This window comes from Podarcis pityusensis (genome assembly GCF_964106645.2).
Source record: "Podarcis pityusensis genome assembly, chromosome: 1".
Taxonomy (NCBI): domain Eukaryota; kingdom Metazoa; phylum Chordata; class Lepidosauria; order Squamata; family Lacertidae; genus Podarcis; species Podarcis pityusensis.
This window is the reverse complement of record NC_138028.1, coordinates 107412497-107432762: the sequence shown is the minus strand read 5'-3', so window position 1 is coordinate 107432762 and position 20266 is coordinate 107412497. Positions and strand designations below refer to the sequence as shown.

General features: G+C 40.2%; 1 protein-coding gene and 2 long non-coding RNA genes across 8 annotated transcripts in view; 1 reads left to right on the top strand and 2 right to left on the bottom strand.

Annotated features, from left to right (window-relative positions):
* The window catches only part of LOC308479553, a 37969-nt gene extending 30620 nt beyond the window's left edge, over positions 1–7349 (bottom strand). For both annotated transcript variants that reach the window (XR_013987724.1, XR_013987725.1), the window contains exons 1-2: positions 6362–7349; positions 5356–5544 (exon numbers count right to left, since the gene is read on the bottom strand). This is a non-coding gene — a long non-coding RNA (uncharacterized lncRNA). The remainder of the gene's footprint in view (positions 1–5355; positions 5545–6361) is intronic.
* A 572-nt stretch (positions 7350–7921) lies between these two features.
* On the top strand, positions 7922–13539 carry LOC308479445. The gene is made up of 2 exons (XR_013987675.1): positions 7922–11992; positions 12828–13539. It is a non-coding gene; the product is annotated as an uncharacterized lncRNA (long non-coding RNA).
* Positions 13012–20266, bottom strand: part of PKP4 (plakophilin 4) — an 88004-nt gene continuing 80749 nt past the window's right edge. For 3 of the 5 annotated variants that reach the window (XM_081005880.1, XM_081005884.1, XM_081005881.1), the window contains exons 18-22: positions 18256–18340; positions 18008–18125; positions 16997–17128; positions 16213–16286; positions 13012–13923 (exon numbers count right to left, since the gene is read on the bottom strand). In XM_081005880.1, the coding sequence (XP_080862006.1) occupies positions 13675–13923; positions 16213–16286; positions 16997–17128; positions 18008–18125; positions 18256–18340 (658 nt within the window). In that variant the 3' untranslated portion in view covers positions 13012–13674. The remainder of the gene's footprint in view (positions 13924–16212; positions 16287–16996; positions 17129–18007; positions 18126–18255; positions 18341–20266) is intronic. The other 2 variants (XM_081005882.1, XM_081005883.1) reach the window with 2 other exon arrangements.

Below are 20266 nucleotides of genomic sequence, written 5' to 3'. Positions count from 1 at the left end.
GGACTATAAAACTCCTTCCTTCCCTTAATAAACATCAGCCTTCTTATTTTACACCAGGACTCAGTCTGAAACCTTTCTAATTAGAAGTGTGCTCCAATAAAGTTAATGTCCGCAGTTGCACATAAACTCCATATGCTAACAGGCATTTCCAGGTAGAGCTAGAAAAAAAATCCCTCTCTAAAACCCTGGAAAGCTGCTTCTGGTCAATGTAGACAATACAGTGGTCTAACTCAATATAAAGGCAGCTCCCTATCTTCCTATGTCAGATCTTAACTCCTCTCATTTTACAGACATGGTTTCAAACACTAGGTTGGGCACTGGTGCAAAGTCATTTCCTCCCCATCAACAACAATGAAAGAGGGGGAAATGACAACTTGAGACCAGTTTATTTCTGAGATCACCTTATTCCACATTGGCCCACTTATAGAATCTTACCACAAGGGCCAATTAGTCCAACCACCTGCAATGAAAGAATCTTTTGCCCAACGTGGGGCTTGAACCTACGACCCTAAGATGAAGAGTCTCATGCTCTACTGACTGAGCTACCAAGGTCCGCTTCCCTTTGGAGGACTGGTACTGTTATAGGTGCCACACAATACCCATTCCACATTTGTAAGATATAAATCTTTTAGTGTGGCAGCACCTATACTTTAGAACACCCTTCTTATTGATGCCAGGCAGGCACTTTTGCTGTACTCTTCAATGCTTGCTTAAAATATTTTTGCCCAGGAAAGTCTATCCACAGATTCAGAAGTTACATGTGTTTTTGTTTTTCATTTTAGCTACTGTCGATTTCGATCATCTTAAATACCTGTTGTTGTTTTTTAAATGTGTTTTATTTTACATTTTTGTAAACTGCTTAGGGGTTTCCGTACAGTCAAGCAGTATATAAATTTTGCTGAAGAAAAAAAAAAAGGATTGCTCTCACCATATTTTGAGCTGGGACCATTGAAAGCCACAAGCATTATGTGGACTGAAATACAGTGCCCTCCCTGCCGCCCCCCCCCCCAGCAAATAGGACTACTCTCATTCTTGAGTTCAGTTAGGCATCATTGGAAGCCAGATAATTCTTCCTGTTTCCTGTAATTGTTTTATTACAGCTTCTTGATTTGCCAATTCCCTCTAATTTTATTATGTTCTGCTTCATAGTTCGAGAGACAAATGAACTACTTCTCATCTTTCACCATATGTGATTAAATTTCTTAGTAATTATGCTGCATTTGCATTCTGTTAAGTTTACTGGTTGCATAGCTTGTGTCATACTTTATTTTTTCAATATTTTTATTTGATTTCCAGCTTCCCTCCCCTTTCATGTGCGTTCTGTGTAAAATTCTCTTCAAAGGTTTGTAATTCTTTATTAAAACATTTATCACACCTAAACAAGATAACAGGTTTCTCCTCTTTCTCTGTTTGTGTGTTTTGTTTTGCTGGGGTTTTGTTTTCTGACATCTCTACATGGGTTCTTATGCCGAAGACACAATCTTAGTAGTTTAGTAAGTGGCTTGTTGCAGTGAAAGCCGCAAGCAAACTTTCAGCTGTGCATTCCATTCTCTTTTCCTTCCTGCCCATCTTTTCTTTGGATCTTGGCCATAGTAACTATGTAAGCCCAAGTCTGTGGTTGTTTGAAAAACCCACTTCTTGAAATGGTTGTAGCCAGGAAAAAGGCCAAATGAGTCAGACTTATTGGCATTTGGAGCTGAAAAGGGCTGTTTTTAGCTGCTGTAGTGCAAATAAATAACTGCCTCATGGTGGTTAGGAAAAAAGGTTGCACTCCTCTTATTCTTCCACATGCTGGCACAATGTTGTATCCATGCAGAAGATTCAGAGCCTTTAAGACAGGGTAGGCAAACTCTGGCCCACTAAAGAAAGTTGGACAACAGCTCCCATCATTCCCATTCACTGGCATGATGGCTGGGGTAGATGGGAGATGTAGTCCAACAAAAACCAAGGACTTACAGTGGTGCCCCGCAAGACGAATGCCTCGCAAGACGGAAAACCCGCTAGACGAAAGGGTTTTCCGTTTTGGAGGTGCTTCGCAAAACGAATTTCCTATGTGCTTGCTTCGCAAGACGAAAATGTCTTGCGAGTTCCTGCGGGGTTTTTTCCTTTCCCTCCCTTTTTCCCAAGCCGCTAAACCGCTTATCAGCGGATGGCTAAGCCGCTTAACAGCTGATGGCTAAGCCGCTTATCAGCTGATCTTTAAGCCGCTTAACAGCTGATGCTAAGCCGCTTATCAGCTGATCTTTAAGCCGCTTAACAGCTGATGCTAAGCCGCTTATCAGCTGATTGTTAAGCCGCTTATCAGCTGATCTTTAAGCCGGCTAAGCCGCTAATACTGTAGCGCTAAGCGCTAAACCTCTAATGGGCTTGCTTCGCAAGACGAAAAAACCCGCAAGACGAAGAGACTCGCGGAACGGATTCTTTTCGTCTTGCGAGGCACCACTGTACATGTTCCCAGCTCTGCCTCAGAGGCCTGAGAGAAAGCATTGTGGGTTAAACCACAGAGCCTAGGACTTGCCGATCAGAAGGTCGGTGGTTCAAATCCCCGCGACGGGGTGAGCTCCCGTTGCTCGGTCCGTGCTCCTGCCAACCTAGCAGTTCGAAAGCAAGTCAAAGTGCAAGTAGCTAAATAGGTACCACTCCGGCGGGAAGGTAAATGGTGTTTCCGTGCACTGCTCTGGTTTGCCAGAAGTGGCTTAGTAATGCTGGCCACATGACCCAGAAGCTGTACGCCGGCTCCCTCGGCCAATAAAGTGAGATGAGCGCTGCAACCCCAGAGTCGGCCACGACTGAACCTAATGGTCGGGGTCCCTTTAGCTTTACCTTTAGCAGCACCAGAGGAACTTGAAATCTCCAAAGCCCCGTGGCTGAATGACAGTGATCTCAGTGTTACTATTAATGTCATGAGCAATATTTATTGAGTCTGACATAAACCTGACCTCTTAGGCGATACATAGGCAACAAACTTATATTGATTTTCTATTTGTCTAACTGGCATGATTTTCCCCAAAGAATCCTTGGAATTATAGCTGAGGATGCTGACAGAGTTACTGTCCATATGGCCAGAAGGAATGACTAGAAAACCATTTTATGTTTGTGGTACTGATGTACCCTCAGAGTTCTCTTTTGTGAGAGATTACATAACACCATAAGTCATAATCAACCAGCTTTGTGAATATATAATAAACTGATTAATAATGTTTTACTGCTTTGTTGACAATATTAACACATTGGTACTACACTGTCTAAACCAGTGATGGGGAATGTGTAGCTTTCCAGATGTTGCTCTCATCATCCATGATTCATGGCCATGTTGGCTGCAACATTGGAGATGGAATTCAACAATATCTGGAGGGCCATGTGTTCCCCACCCCTGGGCTACACTGACTGACAGGGGCTTTCTAGGATTTATTTAGGTGGGACTGGGAGCCTTTCTTCTCAGCCCTATCTGGAGATGCTAAGGTAGAGCAATGGGAAAGTGCATCTCGTTGTTAACCAGAGGTTTGGTGGTTTGAGCTCACCCAGGGATGGCTGTGGGCAGGATTCTTGCATTGTGGGGGTTGGACTAGATGACCCTCAGGGTCCCTTCCAATTCTACGATTTGCATGCAAAGCATGTGCTCTACCACAGACCTAAAGGCCTTCCCCACTTGCCTTCATTGGAGTTGTGAGAGGGACTGACAGCTCAGTCACATGAACATTTGCTCAGAAGTAGCCGTGAGTTGATCCGTCAGTTCTGGTTTCTCAGAATTTCTCATTTTTCCACTCTTAAGTTCAGTTATCCACATTTTCACATCAGTTTGCAATAATAAAAAAAAATATTTCAGCGCAAATTTACCCTAATAAACACATTTTGGTATGAAATTTCCTCTAATAAGCACATTTTACAAAGCAATTTTCCCTAATATAATTTGCTACTTTCACTGATAGCATTTTTTACTTAGCTGACAAGGCATATTGCAAAACTGGGAGGAGTGTGGATTTCAAAGCATGTCTGTGTATTTCAGTTCATATATTTTTTCAGAAAGTGTGAATTAGGTAGGCTCTCCTATAACTGGAAACTGAATCCCCCCCCCCAGCCATACTCAGAAGTAGCCCCATCTGTTTCAGTGGCACTTTCTCCCAAGAAAGCATGTAAAGAAGTTTACTCCTGCTTGTACTGCTTTTCCAGATGCCAAGTGAGGCTTAATAAAAACAGTATAATATCCATATTTTGCCTAAGGAAAAACAGCAAGATTGTCGTTACAAAGCTCTACCTGGTCACTCAGTCTCCCAATTAGCAACCATCACTAAATAGAGCAAAGGCACAATTAGAGAGGCTCCCCCCCCCCACCTTCCTCCCCTCCCGACAGCTTAACCAAAGCTGCTGCTACTTTAAAATGAAAGCTCGTTTTATTCTGCTGAGGTTTCATCATTTGATTGTGTGCAATTAGCTAATGTAAATGGCTCAGCCACCAGCAACAGTGCAACTGCTCCCTCGCCAACTTCAACTATCTCTGGAAACAGTCAAAAAAACAGCAGAACCAATCTTGTCAAAGGGCAAAGGGAGGAAAACAAGACTGTCAGCAACAAGGGAGGCGGCCATGTTTTTTGTTATTAAAAAAAAATCTGGCCCTGCTTCTGGGCCTTTTCACAGCAGTCTGACATTTATGTACTATTCATTAATTTACATTTACTTACTATAAATATGCTTGCATTGTTTTTAATTATATTCTTGGAACAACTGACTAAAAGAATAAAAGAAATCAAATGTAAATATTGGTGAAGGGGAGAGAGGGAAGCTAAAAGCGGCACCATTACAGATGCAGCATAAAACAGTCAGCAGGGAAAATAAAAAAGGTATTTTGCTTGATATCAGAAAGACAATATGGGGAGACGCCCAGGAAAATTCTCTGGGGGGAAACCTCTAGTACTGGAGCACCAGCTCTTGAGAAGTGTCCCCCCTTCTCTTGAAGACCTCTCCTTCAGAGCACAGGAGCACCAAAAGCAGAATAAAATTAAGCAAGAAAAGCTACCACCAGTCACAAATTTTCTGTTCAATTTCTGGGTGTCATGCTGCTGTTAAAAGCACAGGAGAAGTCTTTGGGAGAGCACACCTGCAAAATTTGCTCCCAGAGGGTTGGGAGACCAGAACACATTTTTGAGAGCACTGCTGCTGTTATTGATTAAATTTGCATGCCTTTACCGGTGGATCCCAGGGCGGTTCACAGCATAAAATAACGTGTGGGGTCCCACTGTGTGTGTGTGTGGAACCCAACACGTGTCGTGAAAAATACAGCCCACCCTAGCCAAGCAGTTCTTTACGTAAGCAGCTATATTTTGAAAATGGGTGCACAAGAATCTTGAGCGGACTTACTATGGCATCTCCCACTTCTGCCTCATCGTCCTTGTAAGCAGGGATTGTGGTTTTGCCACAATCTGGCTTCCTCTTCCCTCTCACCCCTACAGGAAGTTCCCTTTTCTGGGACTTCCTCTTGACCTAGGAACTGATTACATAACGCGGAAATGAGAGCATCCCCCACATGGCACCTGAGGAAATCTGGGGCTAAAGAAAGGGGAGGGAGGAGTGTTGTTCCATATATTAAGTGATCCAACTTTTTTTTTACCTCATGTCATCCAATTTTTCTTAATATGTGGCACACTTGTTGAATGATCAGAACTTAAGTTTAATTTATCACTCGGCTATGGAACACATTTTCAAAAGAAAAGCCCAACTAGCTCTTCAGATACCTTTCAACTGAATAACTTACTAAAGAAATTCCCGAAGTAACTGAGATTACAGTTTGAAGTCTTATATTTTACTCCCAAGAAGACCCATTTATGCTAAATAGAACCCAATAAGGCAGACATGTATCTACATTTTTAAAAATGTTATTCCATTGAGCTCCTAAGATGGAAATTTGCAGGTAGCTTTCTAAATGATCAATACATATTTGGGTGGGGGGATTTTTTATCATGTTAATTTTTTAAATCACTTTTTTAAAAATTCAATTTTGTAACTTAAATTTAAAGGACGCCCATCATATTAAAGCCCATGAATTTCTGAAGAGATCAATGTTTTAGTTTTGATGTATCTCCATTCTTGGCTGAGCTTTTAAGGTTTTTGTGTCATCTGCAAGGCCAAAATGGTCTATTTTTTGAAATTTCAAACCCTCATAACTCACAAACGGGATGAGATAAAAAAAACTTTTTTTTTTAGATATAAACTTAGTTTTTATCATTCATCTGGTGTATAAAATATTAAGACAATTGGATGACATGAGGTAAACAAAATTGGGTCACTTGATACGGAATGGGCCAGGGAATCACCATCCTCTTAGGCTTCCACAAGACAGAATCTTAAGCTCCCTTCTTCATCCTACCTGTGCTGCATTCACCTGTCCCTGCCAACTTTTGGGCAACATAGACAGGAAGTGAAGGAGCAGGATAGTACTAATGTTTTCATCAGAATTTTAGGCTTAAGTATTAGTTTGCGTCATTATACACAAGCGATCATGGTGGAACTTATATATGTGCAGAGTCTAATCTCTGATCTCTCACTGAGGCTGGATCTAGACACACCGAAGAAACGATTCAATTAAACGTGTTGTAAATTTAAGCAGGGAAATCCAGTAGGCAAAAAATGAGACTCCACATCGCCATCTAGTGGCACAGTGTTATATCGCATATACAACGCATATAAATAGCTTTTTCTTTAGCAGAGTCCTAACTCACAATAGAACTTACACTGTATATTTATGTGTGTGTATATACATCCCACCCCTTCGGCTTAAACTTTCTACTACAAATCCATGGTGGTTCTCTTTCAGCTTAAAATACAGAACAACAAAGCCCTTGAAGTTGACCCCTGTGAACATAAGAGATAAATCAAAATACGTTTAGTAGCTTTGGCAGGGAAATCTTTATCCTTAACTTGTTTCATTCTTATCTGCCCACAAGGGATTTGCTTGATTTAAGTAGTAAGTTTAGATATTTTGTAGAAGGACATTCTTAACGGTGTATATACTTCCAGAGTCTTTCAGTCAATCCCTGATTAATGGACATAGAATCTGTAATTAAAGCACTGTCAGAAGCCTGAATGTCCCCTAGATAAATCTTCTCTCATCTGGTTTTTGTAGTTATTGGGAAAGAAATCAACTTGATTTATTCTTACATTCACATATTTCTACTTTATAATACATTGGAGAACACTTACCAATATAATAGCTGAAGAGTGAAAATTCTTACCGGCTTGCTACAAGCATCCTAAAGAAAACTGACCATTTTGTACACAATAGGTAAAGTCTTAAGAGTACCATCAGTGCTTTAAAAAAAGAAAAGAAAAAAGGCATTTGTACTCACCCTCAAGATGTTACAGTTAAGTGCCATGCTTTTAAAATTTGGGGTGTGTGTGTGTTGGTATTATGTACCCTTGAGTACCCCCAGAAAAAAGCACAGGTATCATAGGGTGGTTTTGTTTTTGTTTTGCAAGCATTACTGAATGCAATGTGTACCCCTCATGTACCAATGCTTTCAGTCCCCAATGTTTTTGGTTTCTTTGTGCTGAAACATGTTTCCACAAGCAGGTTAGACAATGTACAAGCCTTGCATGCAGAAGGTCTAGATCCAGTCTCTAGGATCAGACCAAAGCAGAATAGCCTGCTGGAAGTTCTGGAGAGCCGCTGCCAGAGTAGACCACACTGGGCTAGATGGATTTTATTTTTAAAATAAAAGCTTATTCCATACAATTTTGGCGAGAGTTTCTTTATATTCTTGCACTGTATAACACATCCTATTTAATATAAATTACACTGGTCAAATTTCCATTTTTTTAAATTGGGGGGGGGGGAGGGATATGGTTTGTGGGTAGACAGGGAAAGCAATAACTTCTATCTGCCTGAAGTGGCCTTTGATTCCGTGCCAACAATAGGAATGTTATCAGCTTTATGTGGACAGATTTTGGCTCTCATAATTGCTCCCTTTGTCAGGTAATGGCAAGGTGAGTAGTTTTGCTAATGCCCTCTGACTTCATGCTTCTAAACAGAACAATAATCAAATTTATTTGTGATGTGTGTTGGGGAGAATGCAAGTACAAGGAAGCTTCCTCTGTTTGTTCCTATGTAGATGTGATGTGCAAGTTTGTGCGAAGCAGCCTTCACTGCAAACAAACAGCAAGCTGATAAAATCAGCACATAACATAGCTCCACCTTACAGACACACCTGCTCATTCTCACTTTGAGTTGCAGCCTCTGATCTTCCCACTTGACTCCAATATCTCACAATTACTTCTAGTTGCAGTTGTCCCTATGTACAGTATGTTAACTTTGGTCCTTTGTCAACTCTTCAGACCCAGCCTCTATGTGTTGTACAATATTACAATGCACAAAATGCCCACTCTTCCATTTTTAACACCCAGGTCAAAAGACCTAGGCCAATTCTCAAGACTGCATGAAAGCTCACATAACTGCAGTGTAATGCAAAGTTTGAGACCTTTGCCAATTCTCTCTATTCAGTTTGTGATGTTTTCCTGAAGAACAAGTGATTACTTGTTGATGTTGTAAAACCTTTAAATGCTGGCCATAATGAAAAAGTAGTTTGCTAATCAAGGCCTACATTTTATATAAGAATGCTGTTCTTTTTATTATTTCGGCGTTCTCCATTATATTAGTAATAGTGCAACCTTCATTTATTTCTGTGAAACAGCAGCCTCTTTTCTTTCTACTATTTCTTTTTAAAACATGTCCCAAACAACCTAGTACAGAAAACCTACTGAGCTTGGCAGGCTTGGAAAACTTCCAGGGACTTTAATGAAACTGAATAGGTTTTGCTCAGATAAAAATACAGAAGATACTTTTAACATTATTTGAAAGTATTCATGACTTGGCAGGTGTTTACGTTTAGCTGGCTGCTACAGACTCCTGCTAACAAACCAGAGATATATTAAAACTGAGAGAGCGAGATTACGTTACATGGAAAAATCCTTCAGCTTTTATACCGCTGGCTCTAAAAAGTGTCCTCTAGATCTTTGAACTGTAGGTGCTCCCCATCAAAACAAAAATGTACAATTACTGAGCATATATAGATGAGCCATACAAATAAAGTTAGTGCAAGGTAAATGCAATGGGCAAGATCTAAGGTCATCTCAATGTTCACACAATGGGATTTGCCCTTTTGTTCCGCCCCGCTGCAGCACACCCCAGAGCAGATTTTGGGGGTGTGCATGGGGCTCCCGGAGGGAAAGAGCGGAAGGGGAAGTATGACTGGTACAAGTGGGAAACCACCACTGGGTATCACCCAACATATTTAGAGAAGCAAGAATAGCTTCCGGCCAGACCAAAGGAGGATCTGGGAAGGATATCTAGAGCACAAAATAAAGTCTAGCTAGATATGTTGTGCTGCTTCAGCAGAATGTGATACCTGCTTGAATTTCTCCCCACCCCAACACATTTTTTTTTAAAGCCTCTCAAGTAGCTACACACACACACACACACACACACACACACAGCAGAAAATGGGTGTATCCAAGGTCTAATAAGACAGAAGCAGGAAAAGGGGAGGGAGGGAGAAACAGTAGCTCTTCAGGACCCCAGAGATTCCTGTTGCCAGTATCCAAACTTATCAATCACAGCTCCAACGTCATTCATTGGTTTAAAAACAATGATAGGCAGGAGCAGCCAGGCTTTTTCATTTCACATAAATGGTTTAGAAAGGTACAAATTTTGCTTCATGACTTTTCTCCTAGGAGGACCAGAGATGCTTACAGGAAAGAAAGAAAGAAAGAAAGAAAGAAAGAAAGAAAGAAAGAAAGAAAGCTAGCTTTGAGTCTGAGAGCCCTGCATGGGGTACCAATGAAAGCCTTCACAGGCACCATGGCACCCATAGGTGCCAAGCTGGTGACCCCTGATCTATACTGTGGTGGCAGATGGAATTGGTTTTTTTTGTTTTGTTTTAATGTTTATTGTTTGGGTTCTTGTAGCTTTGATCATTGTGACCTGTCCTATGATTGTCTAATGATGAATGGGGTATATATTTTACAAAGTAGTATTAGCAGGGGAAAGAGGAGGAAATAAGGAGCCTATGTTTCTTGGAAACAACCATGTTTCTCCAATGATGTGTAGTTCTGACCTTCCATAGCAACAGAGGATTATGCAATCAAATCTTTTCAGTGCAATTCAGGGCAGGCAAATACATTATTTTAATTCAGCGTGGCTATGGCTTACAGCAGAGAGAGTTGTGTAAGAGAGAACGTTTGTCTATAACACTTTGTCTATTAAGTCTACGTCATGAGGTTGCAGAGAAAGGTCTTCTTGCAGCTGTGAAAGCCCCTTCCTCTGGAAGCCTCCAAATGTTTGCTAATTCACACACCCCTGCACCATATTTCCACCACATAATTCCACTGTGAATGCATAAAATTGCTTCCCTTTTACCATCCTAACATCCTAATTTCCAGAGGAGCGTCTCCCCACTCCAAAGGCTGCCAAGCTCAAGCAACTCCTTTTCATCAGTGTAATTGTTCCCACTGGCGAGGTCAACTTACACTTGCAAGCTTAACTTGCTGACCTGACATTAATCCTGCATTAATTAAAAAGAAAGAAAAGAGGGGGGATAAAACATGCCAAACAAGAATAAATGGAAACTCGCCATTACATTTCATTTGCATAATTAAAGCTCCATAATCTAGAAAGTGCATAAATTATAAGACCAAGCAGAAAAAAAGAGAAGACAGACGCACACAAAGTAAGCAAATGCTGAAACATGACAGAACAGCTTGAGGGCAATAGGCCAAGCAGTTTTTGCACCAAAAAAGGAGAAATCTCTGAAGAGGCTCCCTGATGGAACAGCATGCCGAATCTATACGGCTGTTTCCCCTCCCCCCACCAATCAAGCTATATGGGGGTTACAAGCAACTCATTGATTTTGGCAGCATCACTTTTGCTGATGATGCTAGCCTAGTGTGATCAAAATGGTAATTGGCAGTCTCCATGTGGCTTATAGGTGTTAAGAGATGTTGGTTCTGTGTTCTTGACACTTGTAAAACCCTGTCTTAAAAGTACCCCATGAATAAGTGTAAACATTAGATTTGTAACCAAAAACGTAAGGATATTTAATGCTACTATATTATAAATGAATAAAATGCCCTAGCACTCTTCAGCTCATTTCTTATTGGCAACCCGACATCATCCGGACTTTTTCAACTGCAACCCCCATCAGCCCCAGCCAGAATTCAATTTCCCCAAAAACATTCTCCCAGAATTAGTAATCTACCATGTTTTTCTCAAACCTTGAAGTGTCTCAGAGATTCTCATATTCTGAACTCAGGAAGGAGCATAGCTCAATGCAGTGTTTCTCAAACTTTGGTCCCCAGCTGTTGTTGGACTACAACTCCCATCAGCCCTGACCTGCTAGCTATGGATGATGGGAGTTGTGGTCCAGCAACAGCTGGGGACCAAAGTTTAAGAAACACTAACTCAGAGTATCAGATGCAGAGGGAGAGCGCTGCTTTGTACACTTCAGGTCTCAGGTTCAACCTCTGGCATCTTCAGGTAGGGCTGGGGAAACCTGAGGGACCTTGCCAGGAAGTGCAGAAAATACTGACCTAGATGGACTATTGGTATGATTCAGTATAAGGCAGTTTCCTATGTTCCATAATGTTCCATAATCCTATGTCCCAGTTTGCAAGCACATACAATACCTTTGGCTGCTCTCTGGTAAATGGCATTAACACTGAGAATCATGTTATTGTTGGCCAGGTCAAAAAATGAAACAGCTGTCTAGCAATATAGGAGGTGCATCTTTCGGAGGCGAAGCAAGACATGGGGCAGAGCCAGAGGTTTTATCTTGGACCTTCATACGGAAGGTAGCAATTCAAGAAGCTAGCATCCAGAAAAAACCAGCACTGATGTATATGTGGCGTTATCCTCTGAAATAATCAACCTTTGGAGCAAAGCATTCCGCAGAAAGGTGCCTTTGTCATGCCAAAAACGGATACAAAAGGCTTGGCCTGAAGACACAGGGTGAGGCAACCTGCTGATGCTATTGGAGGTCTAGGCGTGGTCAGTATTTGGGTGGAAAATTGCCAGTGCCACCTATGTATGCCACTTTGAGTTCCCATGAAATTAAGGTGTAATATAAACGGAATTTGCTGTTTTCTACTTGTCTCAAAGATTGGTGTGCTCTACAACAATAATGTCTCAGAGATTATGGGGAAGAATACAAGTATTGTTAATAAATAAATAAGAATAGGTGGAGAGCTGATAATTACCCCTTGCAAGCCTGAAAATAAGATACGTTTTATCTCTTGGTGCACCCCCTCTGCGCTTTTAAAGGCTTTAATGGGTTCCACCTATGGAATAACACTAACAAACAGATGCAGACAAAGCAATATAAATACACCCAAGTTAATGAGTATTGTGGTCTAAATATTTAGCAATTATCAACGGGCCAGGAGGAAATTGAATGCAATTAATTAACGCTCAGTTATGAAAGCACAATAAATCAAGAGGGATGTGAGCCAGCTGGACAGATTACTTACAAAAATATTATGTAAAAAGAATTTATATCTACTTTATTCTGCGTCTTTTCATTTTCCCCCCAAAGGGAATATAAACCGTGAAAGGTACTGGCTTCATGAGTACTGTGGAAATGAAAAGAAGACAAGAAAGTGTATAATTTTATGTTTTGGTATGCCAGCTTGACAAATAAGTAATAGATGAACTTCACAAAAATAAGAAAATGGTAGAAATGCCTGGAAATATATATATATATATATATATATGTATAGATATATATTTAACCTGATTCTACAACTCACAATGAGCATACACATCTGTTGTATTTGTTCCTTAACAGTAAACACAGAAAAGAAAGAAGAATGAGCAGGGATCTACTTTCCATGGATGAGACGTCCACATTTATTTCCCCTCCCCCCATAGGCATAAAAAATGGCAGTGAAGTACTCTGTGAATGAGGCAGGGGATAAGAAAAGTGCAGATATACTGGACCAGAGGTTTGTGCTTCAAAATTACACCGTTCATTTTTAAAAACAAAATGATATTTATTTATAACATTTCCTTGTATGATCTCTCTTCCTTTCCCCCCTCCTCTCTCTCTTTAAAAGATGTCAGCTTTTGAAATCAGTTTTAAAATGACGCACGGCATTACAAATGATGGCACTTCCAACCAATGTGGCGTTTCCATATTTACACCAACTGAAAAGAAATTTACAAGACATGATAGCATATAATCTTGACATTTAGTAACAGCAGTAAAACAAGAAGGGCATCCATATTTTTTTTTTCTGTACAAACTATGAGAACAAGACTTTTATTCACATTTTCTTTTTTTAAAAAAAAAATTATATCTGTAATTTGTTCTGACCTAAACATTTCCCAAAGCCGTTTCCCCTCAATTCTCAAACCTTTCGTCACATTGCCCACACCTTCACCAGACTATAGGAACTACAAGTAATTAGATCTAACATCTAAACAGAGCAAAAGTTCTCCCTTTCCAATTTCCTCTTCCAAATTTTCTCCCATCTTCAAAAATAATCCCCTTTAGGGGGGGAAAAAACAACCTCTTCCTTGTTTCCTTCTTTGCAATTCACTTCCACATTTTCCCCTCAAAACAGCAAACCCATAACTCAATCGCTTTTCAAAAAAAGTTAGAAAGATATGTTTCTGTTCGTGATTTTCTAATGCTACACCCAAGAGTCAGGTGACCCAGGGTATTGTTCTGCTCTATAGGAAGGTCGTCTGGTGGAATAAAAGTCTACATAGTTTGTGGCTGATTTCAGTCCATACTGTGTTGTGTAATCTGTAGCAGATGGGAAGTGAACTCGGTCATCAAAATATGGGTCCTCATAGCTATGTGGAGACTGCAAATATAATCTGTATGCATCATAGTTCTTTCTGTTGGGATCATCTTGACTGTAGTACAACTGCTGATGCTGTTGAAAAAGCAAAAAGAAGGGAAGGAAAAATACCTCAGTTGATCTATGTATATTTGTAGTAGCAATTTATCCATTCACATCAACGTTAGGTGTGCGGCAACATTTTTGCACATAGAAAGAAAGGCTTTTGTAAAACCATTCTCAAAGTTCTTTAGTTTCTTTCAGACCCATATTTCCATGGGGGGGGGGAATGGGGATGTGTATGTGAGTGGGGGAGGACAGGAAATAAATGTAGTAGTCTGGAAAAGGCCATGGCTATCTAGGTTTCTGGCCTCAAGGAAAGGAATATACCACACTGCAACGTTTTGTTGCAGGCTCCATTGTATAATCACCAATTGTTCTACAACTAGTATGGCCTATGTTGCATGTGTAAGAGGATGAATTTCTATTTATTGGTACAATTTTATCTTTCGGCAATTCTGATTATGCCCAAGGTATCTTTAAGAATCTGACTTGTTCTTTTCCTATTCTGTCCTCTGAGTCTTCCCAATTCTTACAAATATTATGTCAACATCTGAACAAACTTTTAGGAGTGAAGACAGGTGTAAAGTAAAGGACTCCCAATCAAGCTGATCTGTTGTTTCCCCAGCTCTTACATCAGGGGCCCTTGCTGCTGTGGCACTTCATCAGCCTCCTCTTGGTAGAAGATACTTATACTGTTGTTGTTGTTTTTTGGCCTTTTTTTCATTCTTCCCTAATTGCAATTCTTGTTGTGCTGTTGACTTTCTAATTTTACACCCCTAAACACTTGCACTTCTTTAAGAATGCATAATTAGTTATTCCTGGGTGAGGAAACGATTCATTTGCATTTATCACAGCACATAATTTGCAAATGTTGCTTATAGATTTACAGTCTGAAGATGTTTTGCATGCCACTATGGTGTAACCCTGTGTCCTTTGTTCAGTTCCTGTCTAAAACTTGTTATAGATCCTTGACACAAATGTTCACTTAACATTTTTCATTTTGCTGTATAGTTCTTTAAACAAACAAACAAACAAACAAACAACTTCAGGAATATAACTTTGACTTCTCCATGTTTTCTTGCATTAGTTGCCCAATCCTTTGTGTTTATCTCTTTAAAATCCTAGTACAGTGGTACCTCAGGTTACAGACACTTCAGGTTACAGACTCCGCTAACCCAGAAATAGTACCTCAAGTTAGGAACTTTGCTTCAGGATGAGAACAGAAATCGTGTGGCGGCGGCGGGAGGCCCCATTAGCTAAAGTGGTACCTCAGGTTAAGAACAGTTTCAGGTTAAGAACGGACCTGCAGAACAAATTAGGTTCTTAACCTGAGGTACCACTGTACTAAAATCAATAAAGCCATAAACTGGTGAACAGTCTGGAATCTCAGGGAAGAATCCAACTGGGGTCTTTGCACTTTTTGAAATGCTTTTGATCCAGTAGAGGTGCCTGCTAACAGAAGAGGAGGGGAGATATATCTAATCTATCTATCTATCTCTATGTATCTATCTCTATATTTGCCAAGTTCCCCTTCCCTATTGCCACTTTTCACTTTGTTCTAGTGAATCCCCAACTTTCTAGAGCTGATTTTCGGGGACTGCTAGGGGATGCAGGGAAGAGGGAAAACTTCCTCTTCTGTTAGCAGTTGCCTCTGTAGGATGAAAAGCTCTTCTGCAAGTGCAAGAGGACCAGATTGGAATCTACCGTAAATCTGCTGAGTTTGGGTATGTCAAAGAATTTTGTGCAAACAAACCAGCAATGCCCACGTGGCCACTAGACACTAAAGACAAGTGGGAGACAGCAGGGCTGCACAACTGGTGACCCACCACGGTGAACAGAGCTCACTAGCCACATTTGACAGGTATCTGACATCCCCCCAGTTGTTCATGCAGCAAAATAGGAAGTTTATTGAATCTGGTGGTGGGCTGCTGAGTTCAGCAGCTCAATAGGTTACAAGTTGTACAGGCCTGTGGTGGAGAAAGGGTGATCCAAAAGGATATATTAAAAGGGAAATGCGGAAGGCTGTGTAGTACACTGCAGTTTTATTTCATAGAAAATAAGAAAAAATAATATTCCAAAATAAGATTTGTATGGAATGGGATAAGATGGAGCCTTGCTTTACTACTGCACTGCAGTTGCAGTGTTGAGAACCATAATCCAGGCACCATAGCATTCTGAGTTCATTGCCTGAAGTTAGAAAGTTACTTTAGGCAGCAGGAATCCATCAATGAAAATGGTTTAAAAGCCATTAGGTTAAAGGAAAATGCACTCTCTCCTGGTGATCAATATGGTCATTTTTTAAATTAAGATTTCAGCTTTTACCTGCAGACGCCTATTTTGGTCTCTTGCTGGTGAAGAATAGGAACTGATATAAATTGGCGAAGGCTTGCTGGACCCTGTGGGAAAACGGCAACAGAGTATTAAAAGCAATATTTGATTTGCTCAGGTGTCATGCTGGGCTGACTTTCACACTTCGGTGAAAGAGGAACAGAACTGTATGATACATATCAATAAAGGATCCCAATATTTCCCACCTTGGGGGAAGGCTACAAGAGCAAGGTCAGGTTCTGACCACAACAACCACCTCTAGAAACAGACACCTGGATAGCCAGCCTTATGGAGCACATTTGACTTCAGTGGTTTATTTGGATGCATATAATTTGTGCTTCTCTCTGCTGAAACCTGACTTGCAGGTTCCACCCCCTCCTCAGACATCTCGGCTGTATAATGATGCTATGCTTCATGACAGAAGGAAGACGAAAGGAAGGAGGCAGAGAGTCCCTTAGCGAGAATTGCTTGCTGCTGAATTTGGGTTATAACCTGTGATGCAGTGAAATGTTTTTGCCAGCATTCATAAGATAAGCGTGTGTTTCTTGAAAAGTAGTATGCAATAAAATATTTTACAGATTTAAATATGTGCTTGAATAACACTCATTACTTTTTGATGCTATTCTATTGCTACTATGAATATGATCTGACCCTCTTTGCTTTTGCTGCATGACATGTTGTTTTTTTCTCATTCGGAACATGCTTTTTTGTTTTTGGTAAGCAAGAAGTTTAAAAATTATGTACCAAGCTTTCATTTTCCATCTCACTGGTCCCTTACCAGTATACATATCTTTATGTGCAATCCCATCACCTTGGCTATTGTAATACTGCATAGAAGTTTGGGTCCTATCATATTCGGAACGAGGGTCTCTAATTCCTAATAGCGCTGGTGATGAAGATGTGCTTCCAACTGGGGAAAAGAAGGTGAAAGAGAAGAAAGGAGAGGGAAAGAGACGGGGAGAGAGAAAATCAGTGCCAGACAAAAGGGTTAGGAAAAAGTAGAGGGTTCTTCGGAACTGCTTTGTAATAATAGGCTTTCGGACATGTAGGAAAAGCAGCAATAAATGTAATTCCTTAAAACATTCATATAGAATCTCTAGAAGAGCTGCAACACCTTAAAGTTGAGAGTCAATGTTCATTAGAATGTTTGGCCAAGATTGTGGAGAGTCAGGCAATGTGTCTAAATCTATTTTTTTAGGATGCAGTAGCTATATGGGCCTACTATTCTCTTCCCACCTCCTACCCCTGATATGCAGGTAGCTTCCCATTTACACTGAGGTTCCGGGCTCAAATGCACATACACGAAATCGTGTAAATTGGGAGTACCCTGGAGAGTCCTCCTGGTTCGGGAGGAGACCTACCCCAGAGCCAGAAGAGGATATTCCCCCAAGAGAGCCAGAGGGGCAAAGGGGTTTGCTCAGCTAACGCGCAGGGAACCTTTTTCCTCACCATGAACTACAGTACCACAGCTTTCCATGGAAGACCCTGTCTTCTTAAATTAATACTGTTTAGGCCTGTTTGTAAATATCGTCTCTTTGTACATCACAGAGGCAGGGTGCCTAAGTGCTGTGGAGGGTGGAATATCTGGTTAAAAATGTATAGACTGTTCGTTGAACTCTGTCATACCAAAAACCAGTCTGATGGCTTCAACTATATATGAGAAGAATATGCTTGAAGTAAAAAACTGAGAATGAGCCTCCAAAGGTTTTTAAAAGGAGTGAACAAGAGCTGATCGGGGAAATTAACATCTAATCTGGCCACATACAAAGGGAAAGGTTTATTAACTGACCGGACTGAATGATAGGCGACATTTGTTGATTTGTTGTAGACAAGGAGGGATGTGACTTGAATCTGTCACGCTCAAGTGTTGACACTGGGGTAATAAAATGATTTTGATTCCAACCATCCTGTGGAACAAGAAAAAGGAGGTCATATGAAAAATGAATGACATTTCATTAGAAGAACTAGTTTAGATTTCATTGTGGAATTGCATCTTGATGAATACTAATTTTTGTATGAACAGCTTTTATGTGTTACCTTCTTGTAAATGCTGCGGAGATCACGATATTGCCATAATGTGTTCAGCACCTGGGCTGCTGCCTTGACAACCTTCAGTGATGACCTGAGAAGTAAAAAAGTTTACATTTAGTGTACAATATTACTAGACATGCACATACTACACAAATAGAATTGCTTCTTCTCACGAGAATTATTTTGTAGGGTTCCACAGCTTTGAGTATTATTTACCATGCTATTTAACATTTACATTAAATTACTGGGTGAAGCATTCTGAGTATTTGGAGCCTGGTGTCACTGATATATTGATGACACCCAGTTTTGTTTGTTCTTTTTCTTGGATCCAGGTGTGATGGTGATCTCTCTGAATGAGTGCTCAAAATCAGTGATGTACTGGATTAGGACGAATAAGCAAATTCATTGCAGGCAAAGAGATATGTGATGATGGTGGCTCATTTAGTTGCCCAGATGGATGAAAATAAGCGTTTGGAGGGGGCTGGCTTTGCATTCCTCCCTAAGGATTAGGTTCACAGACTGGGAGTACCTGTGAACTCAGCACCATTCCTGGATGTTGTGGAAGCAGCGGCTGTGGCCTGGAATGCTTTTTAACAACAGATGTGAAATGGGCCTGCTGCTAAAAGACATTCATACTTTGGCTATTTTTCTATATTAGATTACTGAAATGTTCTTTATTGTGGAGCTGCCCTTGAAAGCTGGCTCGGAAATGTAAAATGGTACAAAGTGTGAGTGAACATTTGTTAGCAGAAGTACACTTCTGATTACATTTTATACCTGCTTTAAAACCTCTATAGTTTTACCAGTTTGTATATGTGCCCAAATTCAAGGCACTCACTACATTCTAAGAATCTTAAGGGAAGCACTTTCTTTTCTATGAGCCCGCTGAACATTAAAATGTTGAAAAGCAGAGTCAATCCTGATAAACTTGAGATTAGATTGTTATATATGAGGCACAGGGCTTTTTGGGGGGGGGGTAGTGAACACCTTAAACTGTGAAATTTCTTCCCTTGATGTAATATTTTCCCTTTGTAAAGACCTATTCATTTCATTTTGTTTGGTTTTACCTAAATGCCTTGGAGCTTGGACATGGCACCATTAATTTATCTGCTGTTTTCCTTATTCTTGTAATTGTTAATAACATTTTTAAAAAAACCTGATAGATCAGGCCAAAGGTCTATCTAGTCCAGCAGCATCTGTGTAGGTAGATCTAATCCAGGCATAGGCAAACTCCGGCCCTCCAGATGTTTGAGACTACAATTCCCGTTGGATTGAAGTTAAGTGGCTTCTAGCTGAACAGGTTTTAAAGCTATAAATATATTAAGATTAAAGATTAGGACCAAAAAGACTAAGAGAAATGGAAAAATTGGTTTAAATAGGTAAAATCTAATGTCATAATATATTAAGATTTAGGACTGGAATTAAAAAGGAGGGAAAGAAATTGCTGGGCTTACAAACTGAATTGGAATACAAAAGAGGGAGGTATGAGGAAGTCCGAGAAACAAGTAAATCTAAAAGAGGTTATGAAAGGACGGAACTATTTTTAATTGTTTTTTCTTTTTTTCTTTCTTCTTTTTTTACTTTTTTCTATTTTGTACTTTGTATTTTGTATGGTGTATTTTTTTGTTTTTGTTAACAATTTTCTTGTTTATTAATGTGATTTGATTCTCTCTGAAACTTTAATAAATATTAATTATAAAAAAAGAGAGACTACAATTCCCATCATCCCCAGCTAACAGGACCAGTGGTCAGGGATGGTGGGAATTGCAGTACCAAACATCTGGAGGGCAGGAGTTTGCCTAAGCCTGATCTAATCTATAAGGACACCTTAGTTTTATGACATTTCCTCTAAATTCACCAAGATTTTGGTCTAGGAATAGTTTGCAGAAATTTGCACACACACACACACACAAATTATACATAATAAGGAAACTGGCAGGCACAGCGTGGATTTTAGAAAAATCACACGGAATAAATGCCAAGGTCTCTCCTCCCATGCTGAACAGATTGCAACTCT